Genomic DNA, 17,805 nt, shown 5'->3' on the forward strand with positions numbered 1-17,805 from the left:
TTGCTAACTCATCTCTTGTGATCTGTACCTGCTCGTGGAGCAGTGGCGGGGTGGGTGGACTGAAATATGTGGTGGGATATGCCCCACGCTCAACTCGTCCAAACCACCCAACATGCAGGCACGTGAGCCACGACCTGAAGCTGAGGAGTGTAAACTCAAGGCGGCCGTCACCAACGCTGACGGGAGGACGTGTCCGCAGGTGATAAGCGGTCTTGGTCTGAAAGGTCCTACATGGACACGATTGCGAACCCGGCGGCCTGTTGATGGTTAGACCACCGAGCATTCCTTGGAGCATTTGGGGTACGAGACAGCCACGCTGAAGCGGGCACTTTTGGCTCATGCTGCGGGCTGTCCGACACTTTTCTCCCCCACCTCCACAGCCAGCGCTCACCTTGTCCCTCGTGCCGCGTGCCAAGTCGCTCAGCCTTCGCATAACCTACCTACCTACCTATCTATCTGAATTGCATATCCTCTCGTCGCTTCTTCATCGCCGTATGTGCTCTGACTCTGTCCTGAATTATTCGTCCCGTCCTCCTCCTTGCTCTGGACACGACCGACCCCCGCTAGGACACCCAGCGCCGGCCCGCCGTCGCCCAACATGGAGGACACCGCGGCGACCAATTCCACCATCAAGACTCGGCACCACTACGCGCCGCCATGGGCCGACGTGAGCATTATCGGGATTGCGGGCAGCTCGGGCTCGGGCAAGTCGAGCGTGTCGGATGCGATTGTCAAGAAGCTGAACCTGCCCTGGGTTGTGATCCTGTCCATGGTAAAGCGGCCTCTTCTCGTGTGCCCGCGTCGAGATACCGCTCCGAGGCATTGATTGGTTCCGTCTTGGGCAGCCTTGCCGTCCGCATCCTCGGCTTACACAAGCCCGTGTCACGCCAAACGCAGGATTCCTACTACAAGACGCCGAGCGAAGAGGCCCTGAAGAAGGCGTTCGCAAACGAGTACGACTTTGACGCTCCCGATGCAAGTCAATTCCTCCTCCTTTTACTTCGTTTTTGCCGAGACTTTTGTTGCTGGGCCATGCCGGCATTCTGCTGCTCGCCTTCTAAGTCAAGGTCCCCGATATGGCGGGCTAACGTATGTGAACTGCCCGCCACAGGCGATTGATTTCGATGCTCTTGTCCACTCTCTACGTGATCTCAAGGCCGGGTAGGTACCTCACACAGCTCGTGACAATCACCAGGTCTCATGATACAGCTCGCCTCACCGGCTGGCTTCAACAGACTCTGCGGTAGCTAATATGTCCTGGCCAATAGTAAACGGGCAGAAATACCCGTCTACTCCTTCCAGCAACACCGGCGACTCGAACAGACCACGCCGATATACTCCCCTCATGTTCTGATCTTGGAAGGCATCTTCGCACTGTACGACCCCAGGGTTCTGGAGCTGATGGATATGAAGGTTAGTTCCAGCAAAAGGCTCGACCTTCAATAGGCTCCCTCAGCTAAGACGTGATGCTCATTGACGCAAAGGTATTCTGCGAGGAAGACGCAGATGTTTGCCTCAGTCGACGAGGTGAGTTTGTCACTTGGCGGACGTGCATATTTGTGACAGCTTGCTCACATCAAATGCGCCAGTTATCCGGGACGTCAGGGATCGAGGCAGAGATGTCGAGGGAATTCTCAAGCAGTGGCTGAGCTTCGTGAAGCCCAACTTTGAGAAGGTGAGTGATTGGCGCGATAAAGTCCACGTTGAGGATGTGGTCTAACAAAGGGACCCTGACGTCTGCAGTTTGTCGATCCGCAACGTAAAGTGGCAGGTGAGGCTAAAGACAAACGCTACGCCTCCTTGGTAGAGTCTTGCTGACCTTTCCAAACAAAAAAAAAACAGACATCATTCTTCCAAGAGGCATCGAGAACACAGTCGCCATCAGTCAGTCAAGGAAACCCTGTGATACGATTTGTCCTTCGAGCTACTCATCCCTAACATACATATCTTCTCGAAATAATAGCCGTGGTGGTCCAGTATGTCGAGCAGAAGCTCTTGGAGAAATCCAAGCAGCACCGCGCTGCCCTGACTAGACTCGAGCTCGAGTCCCAAGCGTCACCACTCTCAGACAGAGTTGTGTTTCTCGAACAGACTCCGCAGATGCGTGGCATGGACACCATCCTGCACGACATCGATACACCGAGCGAGGAGTTCATCTTCTACTTTGACCGCATATCGACTCTGCTGATCGAGCGGTGAGTTCTTGGAAGGGATGCGTGACTACGCCGGTTACTCATCGGCCAGTCCACTGACGACAAAGGAAACCCACCTCCCACGCTAGCGCCCTCGAAAACGTCATGTTCCAAGAGGCCAGCGTCACCACGCCGCAGGGCCACACGTACCGGGGCCTCCGGGCGCGGGGCGACGTGAGCGCCATCGTGCTGGAGCGCGGCGGCGCGGCGCTCGAGACGGGCCTGAAGCGCGTCATCCCGGACTGCCGGATGGGCCACGTCGTCATCGAGTCCAACGTGCGCACGGGGGAGCCCGAGCTCAAGTACCAGAAGCTGCCGCGCGACATCGACTCGCGCTGCAGCAACGTGCTGCTGCTCGACGCCCACATGTCGTCGGGCGGCTCCGCCCTCATGGCCGTCCAGGTCCTGCTCGACCACGGCGTGCCCCAGGACCGCATCGTGCTCGCCACCTACTCGGCCGGCCGCATGGGCCTGCACCGCCTGACGACCGTGTTCCCCGACATCACCGTGGTCGTGTGCAAGCTAGTGAATGACATTGAGGAGAGGTGGATCGAGAAGAGGTATTTCAGGTGCTGAAGGGCAGCTGTGGAAACTTCCGGGGGCAAATGCGTAGCCAATGGTATTTCTAAGAATGACCTCTCATGAGCAAGGGGCACAGGACGCGAAATTGCAACGCTCGGGGGACCAGAAAGTGATGGTAAAAGTACAGGTAGGACTCTGGCTCTAGCATACGGATAGCACAGGTCTCTTTCTAGGTTCCTGAGTCTCCGATCTTAGTCATTCCACCATCTCGAAAAGCTTCTCTGAGCGGCTTGGATGGCGGCCATCCACGTTCTCATGATATGTGTAACATTAGTAGGCCATCAGGTCTGTTTGATTGGTTAGCCAATGCTCTCGAAGCACGCATTTCGTAAAGACTGATTCTGCGGCACTCAGAAAACTTACCACGGCCAAACAGGCCACGCTTGAGCCAGTCCATGGCCAAGAGCAGTCGGGTCCGGAAACTGACACTTTGGGAAAAGTATATACTGCGCCACGCGTACATAGCCCAGACCCCGCCCGCGAGGCTCCAACCGTCGCCCAAATCAAAGACGGCCGAGTTTCCAATGTAAGCAAGGCTGCCGAGGTGCTTGTACTCGAAGGCTTTATACACTGCCGCATCGATATCGGCGTCCCTGATATCGTTAGCTTGCAGGCCCGGCGCGGCCCTTGCGAGCTTGTTCAGCTTGTGCGCGAGGTACTGGCCTTGTTGATGCGCGCGCTGGGCCGTGGCTGGCAGAGACGTGAGCTTGGAATCGATCTGTCGCATGAGCTCCCTAAGCTCGCCAAAATCGAGAGTCCCGCTCTGGTCTCTGTCAAACTCGGCAAAGAGCTTGTCGAGCCGCTTTAAGTGGGTGGCGGCCTGCGGGAAGCGCCTCTTGACATCTGCCGCAACGTTGCGCCAGTCGCTGAACTGCAGCTCCAGAGTCTCGGGATCGCGGCCATGCTTCCAGGCATATCCACGGAGAAACTTTACTATGTGGTCGGCCACATTGTTTTGCACGGTGCTGCAGTCACCGATGGCATACACGTCACCCAGTGGTGTCCCGTTCACGCGCAAGTGGCTGTCTGTTTCCAGCGCGTGCCTGTTTTGCTGGCTCTCGCCCAGCCGGGCCGACACTGTCTTGGAAAACTCAGTCTGTGACACACCTGTTGACCACAGACAGAAGCCCATGGGTAGCTCTTTGGTGATGAGCTCGCCGCCTGGACCCTTTTGCGTGAAAATGATGCTGTCTGGCTTGACCTCGCTGACCCTGGAGTTGGTCAAGACCTTGATCTGGTCCCTGGCGAAGCGCTCCTCGGCGTACTTGGAGATTTTCTCGTCATATGTGTTGAGCACGTGAGACCTCGACTGAATGAGATGCACCGAGATCTGATTACGGAGGAGCTTGGGAAAGTGTAGTGTTAGGTCCTCGTTCAGCAGGTCACATAGTTCGGCGGCGAACTCCACGCCTGTTGGCCCTCCTCCGCTGATGACGAAACTCAAAAGGCGCCGGCGCTCCTCATCTGACGTGGTGGGAAGACTAGCCAATTCCAGGTTGTGCACAACTTGGTTCCGGATCTTGCGCGCGTCACGGATGTCCTTGAGAAAATAACAATTCTCAAGCCCCTTGACGCCATGTGGATTGGTGCTGGACCCGACCCCGATCACTAGCTTGTCGTAGGGCACGTAGAATCTGACCTCCCTACCAGAGGCATCCTTTTGAGAGACCTCGACCAGCTTGTGAGAGAAGTCGACATCCTCGGCGTTGGCTCTGAGGAAATGGCCCCGCACCCTGTGAAGGATTCTCCTGATGGGCTCGACGAGCGATTTCAGCTCAAGTGTGCCCACCGTCGCGGATGGGAGCATCGGGGTGAAGAGGAAGTAATTGGTGGGGGAGATGAGCGTGACATTGTAATCATCCGGATTCAGTTCCTTGAGGATCGCGACGCTCCCCCATCCACCACCTAGAATCACCAGCTTGGGTTTGCCCAAGTGGCTTTTGGTGGCTTCGCTCTCATGGTCGTCTAGATAGGCGTCGAGGATTGGCAGATTTTTGGGCCCTCCGCGTCGAGGGTTAAGAGCAGATTGCGGGACACAGATCTCGGCGTTGTTGGCCGCCTCCTTGTAGGTCGAGGCGTCATAGACGAAGAAGCCAACGACGCCGAGACCGACGAATGCGATGGAGCTTCCGAGCCAGGCCGCCGCGCGGTATGTAAAGTTGAGGACTTTCGATTTTGTCTGCGGTAGCGGGCTGCCAGACAGGTGTCGGATGAATGGACGGTTGGCGATCAGCGCAAAGCGCCTGGGCGAGCGGGGAGCACTGTCGCCGGTCGCCTTGGGCTCGGTTGTCTTCTGCGATGCAGCCCTCGGCGAGCCAGCGGGGGATCGCGGGTGAGCAAGATAGGCTCTGGGAAGCGCGCAGTGGCGTGGGATCGGAGCTGGCCTGGCCCAGGCTCGCAGTGCCTGGGTCTGGACTCTGGCTGGAAGCATCGCAGGCGCGTTCAAGGCTCAGATCACGACAGGTTGGCCGATGAAGAGCGAAAGGGGCATCGCGGTGGCTAATTCACGGGCGGGTGTGCCCATGGAAGGTCGGGAATGCCACAGAAGCACAGAATTGATCTTTGCTTGCTGAGTTATTTGTTGGTACGAAGAGCTGTCGCGACGCACATTCAAGTTGGCGGCGCCGCCCTCGCCGAAGTGCTGTGCTGCGTCATTGTGGGTCTAGTGCGGGAACGATGGAGACGACCCAGGGGAGCGGCCAACGGGGGTGCAGCTGACACTGATCCAAGTTGGCGCCGTAAATCGAGTGGCCAGATAGGTGGGTGGTGTTTTGTTCTAGGCTAGGCTAATGCCCGTAGGGCCGGGTCCTACGAAATGTGCTTGGTGGCCAAATTGGCCCGTGCTCAATCGAGACTCATCTCTTCCTCCACAGAGGCCGGTTAGCTTGCCGATATTGCAAACATATTGACGCCCGCATCAAATGTCATTCGATCTTCATCATGACCCGGGTGCTTTTAATATTGGTACACACGGGCAAGTGTCAGCTTGGTGAGTGGGTGCTGATTGGGATACCTTTGAGACACCCGTTAACCTTGCTCCATTAACCCCTGATCCAAATACATTTTTATTTCCCTGCGGCCCTGACGACAGGCAGTCCTCTCAGATCACCTCGAATCACTTCTTTGGCGTAACATATGCGGGGCGCTGCAGTTTATGTCGTTGTCGAGGCGCTGGATCCTCGTAGCATATGTCAGCACATGAAATTCCGGCCACACTCGGTGGGCGTAAGCGTCGGTGATCCACGCGTCGGAATTCGACGCTTGGGCAAGGGTTCCGGAATCTCGGAGTCAAAATGTCACGCCGCAACTCCGAATGTTGTAGGGGTCGCCCACTTCGACTTACACTGCGGACAGATGGGATGCTCTGCACTACTCTCTCGATATTCCGTAACTTGACAGATACTACTCCTCAACAAGCTCGAGACTTTGATTCCACTTTGAGCATTTGTAAACTTCAGCAACACTGATCGTCAACTCGACATTATCCCAGTTGGATTTCGCTCGCAGAGCTCAATCAGCCCTGGGGGCCCCAGAAGACCTGCCCGCTAGACTTCAGCCCAACCCGGATGGACACTTCCGTTTTTGAAACCCCGGCCTCCGAAGCCAGCAGACTCCGGACCGGGACCTTGCGTCGTTCGTGTGAGGCCTGCCGGGCTTTGAAAGCGCGCTGCATCCTCGATACGTCGGCTCCACAGCGCCCAAGCTGCTGTCAAAGGTTGGTTTGTCCACTTGACCCCGAGCCTGCGGACTGTCTGATTTTATTTTGGCTGACCTTGAGCTGCTTGCTTGGGCGTGTCCAGATGCTCTAGTCATGGGCTGGACTGTGTCTTTGAAGAGGCCCTCGCTCGCCCCAAGCGCGCCAGACACGCAACGTAGGCTGTCCTCGTCCCGATACATTTATATCATTTATATTGTGAAAGTGCACATGTATACCTGTGCATGCTAACCAGTTATCAACGCTCCTCAGTCGCACCCGGGTCAAGGATGTTGAGGACAAGATCGACAACTTGATCGCCCTCATCGCTGCCCGGAACGCAGCGGCAGAGATACCCAAGTCGGTGGTGGATGTGCTACCCCTGAACCCACCTATCTGCGAGGATGTGGCCGTGCCCCCGCTCCCTGAGCATCTGCCAGTCAATATGATCTTCCCGGATTCCGACTTCAGCTCCTCGCAGGCCACGTCTGTGGAGCCTGTGTCATCGACGCACGACGTATTCAGCAAAGGCATCATCTCGCTTGCGGTGGGCGAGAGTCTCTTGGCTGCCTTCAAGGACCGCGACCTGGCTATGCCCTTCGTTGTGCTGGCCCCGCACATGTCGTTCGAATATCTTCGGCGCGAGCGGCCGTGCATGCTGCTCGCCATCATGGCCGTCACCGAGGTCGACGATCCTCTGCAGGAGAGGCTGATTGACGAGTTTCGGCAGTTCGTCGCGCAGAACGTCATCGTGGCTGGTCATAAAAGCATCGACATCATCCAGGGGATAACCATGTTCTGCGTGTGGTGAGAATCGCCCGCCAGCATCCTTTAAAGTCTGGTCGCTGGACTTATGTGACTGACATGTTTGCACTCTCCTAGGCATCATCACGCCTCCCGTCCTCACATTCATCAAATGTACCAGATGTCACAAGTCGCTGCGACCATGGCGCTTGAATTGGGTCTCCCAGCACTGTCCCAGATCCACGAAATGAACTCGCAGCAAAGGAGCGGGCGCGAAAGTAACCCTCAGTTCTGGGACGATCTGGAGCGGATACGAGCGTATCTCCACTGTTACCTCATCTCCAACTGGTACGTTGGTGGCCGGCTCACGGATACCTTATTTTCTGACAACACTTCTGACTCTAGTCCTTTCCTGTAGCATCTCGAGAGCGATGAAAAAACCACACCCGCTCAAGCACAGCAAACGGATCGACGAAGCCAGCAAGCTTGTCGCTAGTCTCGAGAAGTCTCCTTCCGATGATGTCCTCTTGCATTTCATTCGACTGCAGCAATTCATTGAGGAAGTGGAGACTGTTTTCCGGTACTGCGATCCTGATGGTATGGATCAAATGGATGGCTGGAAAATCCACTCCATGTCGAAGGTCTTTGAACAAAAACTGTCGCTCCTCAAGGACTCCACGCCACCAGAGCTATTGGACAACCGTGAGTTTCTTCTACTTTTTGTCCTTCAACAAAAACCCTTGCCCAACTATGTGGATCTGGGTCTTAATAGTGCGACCTTGCTAACCGCACACATGTTGGGTTGCGCACAGCCTTCGTCAAGATGAGCTTCCTCTACATGCCCATCTACATCACCGAAATCAGCTTGAATACGCCACCGGGGCACGACCGTAAGGGAGTGGCTTGTTGCGACTGGTGCGTTTCTACTTACCGGGCAGAACTCATCGTCTCCTGTGTCCGCGCCTGCCACGTCTTCCTGAACGAGTTCATGGCGTTTCCGGATCATATCATCAAGATGCTCAACCTTGGAGATGGTAGGTTATCCAAAAAAAAAAAAAAAAGAACTCCTTTTGTCGATTTTAATGCAATATCAGTTTTCTTTCATGGCGTCCAGAGCTGATTTTGGACCACGCAGTCGGGCGACATCTCTACGCCATCATGATCCTCGGCCGTGTCAACACGCTCCAAGGGATGGGCAGCTTAGACTTGGCCTTCCGCGGCGAGCTCACCAACATTGGGCCCTATCTGATCGCGTCGGAGAACAAAATGGCGTCTCTGCTTACGTACCTGCCGGACGGGTCGGTCAAGCAGGATTCGTTCTGGCAGCTGCGCGGACTGTTTGCCAGCGCATCCTCGGTGAGTCTCGCCCATGGTGAACGACCATCCGCTGTGGACGAAGCCGCGGAGTAGTTGCTCCAAACACGTTGGCTAATGCACGTTGGCTGGGCACGCAAAGATGCTGGCCACATGGAAGGCGGAGCCTGCTGCGTTCCAACCCTCTGAGAAGGAGTGCGAGTTCTCGCTCAGGCTCGACATGCTCATGGATCCGGTGCGGGCCGAGGAAGGTTGCGAGTTTTCGCGGCAGGCCCAACAGCAGGTTCCGGGGCAGAACCCCATAACACCGGAATCGCTGTCGAACTGGGGTGGGGATCATGATTTGATTCTGGCCAACCTCAGCTCCATGTCGCCTCCAACGAATTGGTTCTGAAGAGGCGCGGTACTAGTGGGACTTTTGCTTCAATATCGAGCGTTTTCTTTTGTCTAGGAAGGGATGGGCTCGGATAGCCGGTTATCAAGGAGTGTCAGATAGGTGGTTCAGGAATTCTCGAGATCGGGAATCTCTTCTCAGGACGCTACGGCGGTAAACCGAAAGGCAGATTTATACAGGGAGACATCAAAGCTACACGTGCAGGTGTTGAAAGAATGAGCCATGTCGACTTTTATTATCGCGCAACAGTGAAAACAGCAAGCCGGACTCTCACTCTAAGTGGAAGTCCTTGTGGGACCACTTCTCGGTCAACTTGCTCTTGCCCTGCTTGTGGAATGGTATCCTCCTCCTGGCTTCCACTCTTCCGCGGACCACCAAGCTGCGGTATCTGTCCTTGAGCAAGTTACCCTCGGGTTTGAGCAGCCTTAGCGAGTCTTGCAGCTCGTCGGGTAGAACAAGCTCGAGGTCCTTTTCGGGCAGCCTGAACTTGCCCAGCTGGCGCCTCCTGAGCTCGCTGTCGTCGCCCTCTTCGCTATCGTCGCTCATCTCGATCCTGGCCAGAGCGGCCGCCTCCTCGCGCTCCGCCACCTCTGTTGCAAGCTCCTTGATCTGCGCCTGCTGTATGTTCTTGAGCTTCTGTGCCGCCTTCTCCTTAAGCCGACGCTCCTCTTCCTTGCGCCGCTTTATCCTGTTGCGCTGCGCCTGCGTCTTGCGCTCGGCGCGCTTCTTGGCCTTGGGCGCCGCGTCCTCCCCGCCGCTCGTGAACCCTTCCCACGCTGACTCGTCCTCCTCCCACTCGGACATGTCGGCACGCGCCTCGGCGGCCTCGGCCTCGGCAGCGGACCGCGCGACAGCCTCCGCCTTGGCCTGCTCTGCCGCCTCCGCCTCGAGCCGCTGCTTCTCCGCCTCGACCGCCTTGGCGCCTTCCTCGTTGTAGCGATCGACGTAGTCGGTGAAGAGCGGGTTATAGCTGTATCCACCCTGGGGTTTTGGCACCGCGGGCACCGGCTTGCCGTTGGCGGCCAGCGACAGGGGCTGGCGCCTCAGCGTCTCGGGGGCCTTGGCCTTTTGCGGCTTGGGCACGAACTCGAGTTCCTGCTCTTCGCTCTTCTTCGCGGCCACGATCGGGCCAGTGGTAGGCGCCTCAGCGACAGCCCAGGGGTCATATAGGGCATCAGCGACGACGATGGTCGATTCGTGGTGGCCGTTGGCGACATTGCGCAGGCGGTGCAGCTCCTTCTGCGACACATAGTCCTTACGGGCGCGCTTAACCGGCAACACGCCGTCCGTAACCTTGCTGTCTAACGGCCGCTTTCGAGACGAGACGGCAGGGACGGCGGACCGAGCAGCGATGATCTCGTCGGCCTTCAGCGTCTTCTTTATGGCCTTGGGGAACTTCTTGGGGATGGAGGCGTCCCCGACAGTGTCTACGGTGAAGAGAGCCTCCGATGGTCGCTCTTTGTAGACGCCTCCATGAATGATCTCCTCGTTCCGCTTCTCAAGTCCCTTCTCGACCTCGGAAACGTCGACGTGCTTCCTCCATGCCTTTTTGCCCTTTCGCGACGGCTGTTTGTACTGTTGCGGTGCTGCTGCGGCGGCTGAGACGGGCCCGATTGCGGGCATTGTTGCAAGCTGCTCTCGGAGCCAACGTGTTCGTGGTAGGCAAAGTGCGGTGGCGCAGCAGTCAGGGTAGTGCTGCGTTGATGATGTCCCGTGAGGACGAATCGAGGTTGGCGATACTGTCAAGTTTGGCTTTGGTCCCTGCCGGCGGTCGCCGGCGGAGTCTCCAAAAAAACTTTTGGCGGGGAAGACAAAAATTCTACCCCTGTCGCTCCAATGGCGATAAGGCAAGATTATGGAGGTTTCAGCGCCTTATCTTTATCCACGCTGCCCCACCTTCCCGAGCTCTCTCCTCAAAGTCCCTTGATGACTCTCACTTTAAGGTCTGCGGTGTTTTCGGTGGTGGGCGAGCCGTGATATAAGGATCAAACATGAGTAGTGCAAGTTCTTCTGGTTTCCTTCTGCCCAACTACCTCGAAAAGGACAGGCAGACAGGTCCTTGGAAATATCTCTGCTGACCTGCCAAGCCGGCACCCCTCCTTTTACAATACCAATCATCCAGAGGTCATGACGTTTATCACAGTAGCAGCGGCCACCCTGCCGAGTGTACCCCTGGATTTCGTGGGAAACCGCGATCGCATCCTCGAGTCCATCAAGATTGCCAAGGAGAAGGGAGCCACGCTGCGTACAGGCCCTGAGCTCGAGATCCCGGGCTATGGCTGTCTCGACCACCACCTTGAGAGCGACACGGAGCTGCACAGTTGGGAGGTCCTGGCCGAGATCATCGCCAACCCGGTCTGCAAGGACATCCTCGTCGACCTAGGAATGGGCGTGAGGAACAGAAACGTACAGTACAACTGCCGCATCCTCTGCACCTACCGCAAGGTCTACGCTATCCGGGCCAAACAGTCGCTTGCCGGCGACGGCCTGTACCGCGAGCCCCGCCACTTCACCGCATGGGTCAAGGAGCGCCAGGTCGAGACGCACAAGCTCCACCAAGTGATCAAGGACGTCACGGGTCAGAGCACCGTACCTATCGGCGACTTCATCCTCGAGACCCCAGACACGTCCGTCTCGTGCGAAACGTGCGAGGAGCTCTTTGTCCCCCGAAACCCCTCGACCTTCACCGGGCTTAACGGCGCCGAGATCATACTGAACTCGAGCGCCTCCCATGCTGAGCTGCGTAAGCTCGGCAGGCGCCTCAACCTCATCTCCAACTCCACCAGGAGCAATGGTGGCCTTTACATCTACGCAAACGCCTCGGGCATCGACGGCGAAGCCCGCATGCTATTCGATGGCAGCAGCATGATCATCCAAAATGGCGAGGTCCTGGCCCAGAGCTCCCAATTCTCCCTCCTGCCCGTCGAGGTTACCGTCGCCACTGTCGACCTCGAAAGGGTCCGCAGCTACCGCACCAGCGCTAGCCGCAATATCCAAGCTGCCCGCCAGCCCGAGTACCCACGCGTAGAGTGTGATATCCTCTTGACCCGCCCCAGCGAGGACGTCTTCGTGTCGGACAACAAGGTCATCGCCACCGAAGTCCCCATCAAGCTCCTAGATCCCATGGAGGAGATCTGGATGGCCACGTCGGTCTACCTGTGGCAGTACCTCGTCCGCAGCTCAGGCGCCGGCTTCTTCCTCGCCCTGTCTGGGGGCCTCGACAGCTCCTCCGTGGCCCTGTTCGTCTACGGCATGGCGAAGTTGGTGCTCTTGTCCATCGGGAAGGGAGAGGATAACACGCTGCAAGACCTGCGCAAGGTAGTGGGCATCAGCGACTACAATCCCGAGAGTCCCGAGGAGATCGTCTCGAGGCTCCTGCACACCTGCTACATGGGCACTGTCAACAGCTCCGATGAGACCAGATCGAGGGCTAAGCGGCTGGCCGAGCGTCTTGGAGCGTATCATACCGACATCGACATGGACGAAGTCGTGGATGCGCACGAGAACATCATCCAAAAGGCTCTCAACGGCTTCAAGCCCAAGTACCAGGTCGAGGGTGGGTCGACCAGCGAGAATCTGGCCAAGCAAAATATTCAAGCCAGGAACAGGCTCGTGGTCTCGTACGAGCTCGCCCAACTGTCGACCCAGGCCAGGGGCCTGCCTAGAGCTGGAGCGTCGCTGCTGGTGCTGGGGTCCGGCAATGTCGACGAGAACCTGAGGGGCTACTACACAAAGTATGACGCGAGCTCTGCGGATCTTGCGCCCCTAGGCTCCATCTCCAAGAACGATGCCAAATCCTTCCAGCGCTGGGCTCGGGACAACTGGGGTCTGCCCATCATGGATGAGTTCATCGAGGCCATCCCCTCTGCCGAACTTCTCCCCCTCTCGGCAGGCGTTCAGGCGGACGAGGAGGAGATGGGGTTGACTTACTCGGAGCTCTCCGACTTTGGGATCCTGCGCAAGGTTGATAAGCTGGGTCCCTGGTCTGCCTATCTCCGCCTGCTAAGCCAGTGGAAGGAGCGTCCGGGCTTCGGCCCTTGCGAGATTGCCGAGAAAGTCTTCCTCTTCTACCGCTTTTATGCCATCAACCGCCATAAGGCCACCATCATAACTCCCAGCGTGCATCTCTCGGCATACAACCCGGACGATAACAGGCACGACCTGCGACCCTTTTTGTACGTCGTAAACTGGCCATGGCAGTTCAACAAGATTAGGAGGCACGTGGAGGAGATGAGGGGGAGCGGGAAGAAGGCGGGGCATGTAACGGAACATTAGCGACCTGGGGTCTTCAGTTGAGCGAGACGGAAGTGGTGACCATAGACAGCAAATTCAAAGACATTTGCTTCAACAGCGACGCTGCTTGCGCTTTCAGCCGGGCTGGTTTGGGTGCAGTGATGTGTGGAGGAATGCACTTTCCTGACAAAATTTCCCGATTCCTCTCGGATCCAAGGTTTTTACCGACTTTGGCCTTTGGGGCTGCGTGATTGGTCGGATTGACGGATGAACCCAGAGTGGTGATTATGTGATTGCGCACAGCCACTCAAGCGGTCGACGCCTTATTTTTGACTGGAGTGGACGAGGGAAAGAAGTCGAGCGCGTCTGATTTTGAGGGGGTGGAAGAATCGGAGCTGCCACTTTTCTTGGTACTGTCCCAAATCACTTCATAGCCAGCCACATCGTGTATCCTTCATAGACCTCTATCCAGACTTCCACTGTCGCTCTAGTTCCAGCCCAGCCGCTCTCCATCCTCAACAAAGCACAAGTTGGACCCTGTCAATTGTTTGGCCTCTTTCGGGCTTGGCTCCATCGCTGGTCTTCTGAGTGGTTCCCTCAGGGCCCCTTGTCCCCAGTCGCATACTGGACCGCTGTTCACCCCTGAATAGAAGAAACCTAGACCGCATCCGGCGCCGACCCTTCTCTCAACTCGTCCTTTACTCCACGTTCCCGCGCTGCCCCCGATCTTGCTTGTGCCGATTCAACAGTCCAGATACCCTCCTGATCACACCGCGACAATCCTCAGCCAGGTTAACCAACGACAAACGACAAGATGGCTCAAGCAGGAGCCGCCGGCTACAACAACCCCTTGAAGAAATTCAAGTAAATACCCTCCGCCCCATCTCCCGGAACCCCGCCTCGACCTCCGTCGAGGAAGTGGCGGAGAGCGGCATCGCTGACGTCTCGGTTTGTGTACAGGCTGGTGTTCTTGGGCGAGCAGAGCGGTACGCACACCGATGTTTCCCCCGCTCCCGGGCGACGGCGCACGCCGCGACGGGTGCCCGCCGCACCCGACCGACCGAGTTACTGACAAGAAGAAATGTGTATCTGCAGTCGGCAAGACATCCCTGATCACGCGCTTCATGTACGACTCTTTCGACAACATGTACCAAGCCACCATCGGCATCGACTTCCTGTCAAAGGCAAGCAACCACCTTCGAACAGCGACCAGGACACCGCTCCCTCGTCTCCTTCAGCATCGCGCCCGCTAACACCCGCCCTCACGGTGATGTAGACGATGTACCTGGAGGACCGAACTGTGCGACTACAGCTGTGGGACACAGCTGGTCAGGAGCGATTCAGGAGTCTGATCCCCTCATACATTCGGGATTCCAGTGTGGCCGTGGTGGTCTACGACATATCAAGTAAGTGGGAAGCGACATATCCTCTGCAGGTGGGAATCTGCCCTCCCCACCGGCCGAGAACGCCGCAGCAGCGGAGTGCGATATTTAAACGGGCAGGCTGACCAGGTCGGCTACGCCTGTCCATCACAGACGCGAAATCATTCCAAAACACGAGGAAATGGATAGAAGATGTCCGGGCGGAAAGGGGAAACGACGTCATCATCGTCTTGGTGGGCAACAAGACGGATCTGAACGACAAGCGCCAGGTCACGACGCAGCAGGGCGAGGACGAGGCCAAGAAGTTCAACCTGATGTTCGTCGAGACCAGCGCCAAGGTCGGACATAACGTCAAGAATCTGTTCAAGAGGATAGCGCTTGCTCTGCCCGGCATGGAGGGGACAGAGGCAGCCCAGCAGGCCACCAGCCAAAGTATGTTTCGGTCTTTTCTTTGCCCTCTACTTTGAATCTGCGGCATGCTGACATGGCTGCAGTAATCGACATCAAATCGAACAACACGCAGGCCGCGAATGAGCCTTGTGCTTGCTGAGCGATGGGGACGCACAAGTCTTGCGCACCTGTGCGCACCACATCCTTGTCTTCACCTGCTCGTCGGCTTTTCGGTCGCGCAGACAAGACGTGGACAAGACGTGGACAACACAGTTCCTAACCTTGTCAGTTGCCCAACAATTTGGCGGCCTCTCTCGCTCAGTCCCTGCAGGAGGAGGTGGCTCATATCGAACAGCCAGCAGGATATCATGAGCATAGCGATTTGTCCAACGGGAGCCCGATTACCAGCATTAGCGTTGTATAATAAAAGAATGAAATGATGGGGCCACGACTGACGAACAGGGGAGGGTTTCATTCTCTGTTTTTAACTCTCGTTTTCATTACAGTGGGCATTTTGTTCAATATAGTATTTAATAACCGCTTCTTTTCTTCTCGTTTTATGCATCTGTGGGCGCTGGTTGATCTGCCGTATCCTCGTTTGATATCGTCTACATCGTGGTCTTGACTTCAAAATTGCCCATCATCTCGGGCTGCCACCCCGCTCGCTCTACTCGGCCTCCTTGGTTGTGATAGTAACGGGCGGTGCACCCTGGTTCTGGACCTGAACGCTCCCGTCGGCCATGCCAAAGTAGGCCGCCACAGGCTTCTGTGCGCCGCCCTGGCCGGGCTTATCCAGACCACTGTACCCATAGAACAGGCCTATCTCGCACACCCCGTCAATGTCCTTGAGCGCGCGCGCGAGCTTCTCGACGCTCCAGATGCCATCCGTGCCATCGCCCGCGGCGTTGGCGTCGTGGGAGGGCAGGACGAGCGGGATGAAGGGGGCGTCGATGATGTTCATGTGGTTGTCGGTCACGAGCGGGGCGGGCCTGCCCATGGGGTCGAGAGGCGCGGCCGGGTCCGGGCGGACGACGGGGTCCCTGGAGCCGAGCCTCGCGAGCGCGGCCAGGACCCGGCCAACGCGCATGGGGTGAACCTCGATGGGGATGCCCTGCTTCCAGGCAGTGCCCAGGCGCGAGCCGAGCTTGCGGTAGTCGGCGACGCACACAAAGGTGCGCGAAGCCAGGGCCACGATCTTCTCCTGCCACAGGCAGGCGCCGCCGCCCTTGATGAGGTTCAGGTCCTCGTCCACCTCGTCGGCGCCGTCAAAGTAGACGTCGAGCAGCGCGGTCGCGGGCAGCGCCGCCAGGCTGCCAACGTGCAGGCCGTGGCGCTCCACCAGCGCGCGCGACCCGGCGCCCGTGGTGTAGAAGGTCATGCGCGCCGAGGCCTCCGGGTGCAGCTCCTTGATGGCCTCGACAACGTAGACGACAGTCGAGCCCGAGCCGATGCCGACGTGCTCGAAGCGCGGGTCGAAGTGATCCTTGACGGCCGTGTAGGCGGCCGCCTTCTTGGCCATCTCGATGAGCAGGGCCTGCTCCGAAGTCGCCATTTTAGGGGCTGGTGGTGGTGTCGTCGTTGCGATGTGGCGTTGCGGCAATATTCGCCGGGGCGCAGGCCAGAGCTGCTGTGGTGTTTCCCAGCGTGTATGAGAATTCCAACTAACGAGCTGTCAGACAATTCCGCAATTCATGATGAGAGGCAGAGGCAGGTTGAAATATTCTTCCCTTCCTCTTAACTCTTCCACCACCAGAAACTTACCTCAGGCCGACGCCGCCTACTTCGGAGGTTATGACTCCAAGTCCTTGAAACCTCGAAGACCTTAGGACGGAGTGTCGCCAACAAGACGCGAGCATGAATATTCGAGATCTTGGTTCTGAATTGTAGATGAGGTAAAACACTCCGGGCAATTTCTGAGCTTCCGCTTTATATTTTGTCCTACAAAACCTCACGCAACTCATGAGCGTGATATCGCACCCGATGAACATGCCACTTCAATTGGCGCTTGGCCGCCTAGGCCTGTCGTCAAGAAGCAGGCTGAGTCAGCGACTGACAAGTCCCTGAGGCTCAGTCTCTAATCACCATCCAGTGCTGATGATTTTATCATGACCAGCCTGTCAAGGGAGACTGCTGAATACCTCTTTGTTTGAGATGTATCTAGGCTCCATGGCACTACAGCACGTGGCACCCCCATGGACGCTCCAGCACGGGAACCCCCGCCTTGACTGGTGGGCGTTGCTCAGGCATGCGACGGCCGCCATTTGGCCGAGAGCCGCCCCGAGCCGCCCCTGAATAGAACGTAATAATGAGGCGGAATGGAAGCTTGCTGCCACGCCCGCGGAATGGACAAATCCCGGACTTGAAAGGGAAAGATACAGAATATGTTACGAATAGCTGCCTTTACCCCAGTGTGGCGTGGACTAGACATCAGTAGCTCAAAATCAACACCTCAAGCAGGGGGCTGGTTGGACGAATTTCGGGAGGTTGTCTGGCAACAAATATTTTCTTCACACCCAACAACAAAAAAGTACGCCACTCAACTCCTGGGGCAAGGCCTGTGGATTCTCGGAGTAGCGGCCGTTCAGCCGGCTGCTTTGCGGAGGTGCCACCGAACGATAAACGGAAGAAACCGAGTTGGCCGAGGCTCCTGAGCCGGAAGATGGGAAAAGGGGTCCAGATGACGGATGGCGTGAACCTGCATTCGGGGTTTGAAGGCTGGCTCTTGGGGCGACAGGATGCCGAACGCCGCCCGCGCATCAGGACCGTCATCTGGAATTGGCATTTGCCAATTGGCTGACAATTACACGCATGACGGGCTGGGGACCGTGGCAGCAACGCCGGCGGTTTTTTTACCTCTGGGTGTGGTGGAAGTGGGCGCTA

The 17,805-nt window shown here is 57.2% G+C and overlaps 7 protein-coding genes across 7 annotated transcripts; 4 read left to right on the plus strand and 3 right to left on the minus strand.

Moving 5' to 3' along the window:
- Positions 1-68: 68 nt before the first annotated feature.
- Positions 69-3,279, plus strand: GGTG_03004 (uridine kinase). The gene is made up of 10 exons (XM_009220782.1): positions 69-772; positions 898-975; positions 1,112-1,161; positions 1,269-1,413; positions 1,485-1,527; positions 1,590-1,675; positions 1,744-1,771; positions 1,843-1,884; positions 1,964-2,195; positions 2,282-3,279. The coding sequence occupies exons 1-10, from the start codon at positions 599-601 to the stop codon at positions 2,766-2,768; spliced, it is 1,365 nt and encodes a 454-aa protein (XP_009219046.1). The 5' UTR covers positions 69-598; the 3' UTR covers positions 2,769-3,279.
- GGTG_03005 (mitochondrial NADH dehydrogenase) lies at positions 1,911-5,451 on the minus strand. The gene is made up of 2 exons (XM_009220783.1): positions 3,138-5,451; positions 1,911-3,061 (listed from the first exon to the last, which is right to left on the minus strand). The coding sequence occupies exons 1-2, from the start codon at positions 5,203-5,205 to the stop codon at positions 3,045-3,047; spliced, it is 2,085 nt and encodes a 694-aa protein (XP_009219047.1). The 5' UTR covers positions 5,206-5,451; the 3' UTR covers positions 1,911-3,044.
- A 596-nt stretch (positions 5,452-6,047) lies between these two features.
- Positions 6,048-9,150, plus strand: GGTG_03006 (hypothetical protein). Its single transcript, XM_009220784.1, has 8 exons — positions 6,048-6,489; positions 6,575-6,646; positions 6,742-7,275; positions 7,351-7,560; positions 7,631-7,914; positions 8,025-8,246; positions 8,348-8,568; positions 8,669-9,150. The coding sequence occupies exons 1-8, from the start codon at positions 6,341-6,343 to the stop codon at positions 8,918-8,920; spliced, it is 1,944 nt and encodes a 647-aa protein (XP_009219048.1). The 5' UTR covers positions 6,048-6,340; the 3' UTR covers positions 8,921-9,150.
- On the minus strand, positions 8,927-10,741 carry GGTG_03007 (hypothetical protein). The gene has a single exon (XM_009220785.1). It carries the CDS (start codon positions 10,541-10,543, stop codon positions 9,191-9,193), a length of 1,353 nt encoding a protein of 450 aa, XP_009219049.1. The 5' UTR covers positions 10,544-10,741; the 3' UTR covers positions 8,927-9,190.
- Positions 10,742-10,878: 137 nt separating this feature from the next.
- Positions 10,879-13,274, plus strand: GGTG_03008 (glutamine-dependent NAD(+) synthetase). The gene is made up of 2 exons (XM_009220786.1): positions 10,879-10,920; positions 11,043-13,274. Exon 2 carries the CDS (start codon positions 11,048-11,050, stop codon positions 13,193-13,195), a length of 2,148 nt encoding a protein of 715 aa, XP_009219050.1. The 5' UTR covers positions 10,879-10,920; positions 11,043-11,047; the 3' UTR covers positions 13,196-13,274.
- Positions 13,275-13,585: 311 nt separating this feature from the next.
- On the plus strand, positions 13,586-15,613 carry GGTG_03009 (Ras-like protein Rab-6A). Its single transcript, XM_009220787.1, has 6 exons — positions 13,586-14,017; positions 14,114-14,139; positions 14,249-14,337; positions 14,430-14,559; positions 14,689-14,967; positions 15,030-15,613. Exons 1-6 carry the CDS (start codon positions 13,968-13,970, stop codon positions 15,083-15,085), a joined length of 630 nt encoding a protein of 209 aa, XP_009219051.1. The 5' UTR covers positions 13,586-13,967; the 3' UTR covers positions 15,086-15,613.
- Positions 15,370-16,923, minus strand: GGTG_03010 (ribose-5-phosphate isomerase). Its single transcript, XM_009220788.1, has 2 exons — positions 16,687-16,923; positions 15,370-16,586 (listed from the first exon to the last, which is right to left on the minus strand). Exons 1-2 carry the CDS (start codon positions 16,911-16,913, stop codon positions 15,593-15,595), a joined length of 1,221 nt encoding a protein of 406 aa, XP_009219052.1. The 5' UTR covers positions 16,914-16,923; the 3' UTR covers positions 15,370-15,592.
- Positions 16,924-17,805: the final 882 nt, after the last annotated feature.

Source organism: Gaeumannomyces tritici (assembly GCF_000145635.1).
Source record: "Gaeumannomyces tritici R3-111a-1 unplaced genomic scaffold supercont2.2, whole genome shotgun sequence".
Lineage (NCBI taxonomy): Eukaryota > Fungi > Ascomycota > Sordariomycetes > Magnaporthales > Magnaporthaceae > Gaeumannomyces > Gaeumannomyces tritici.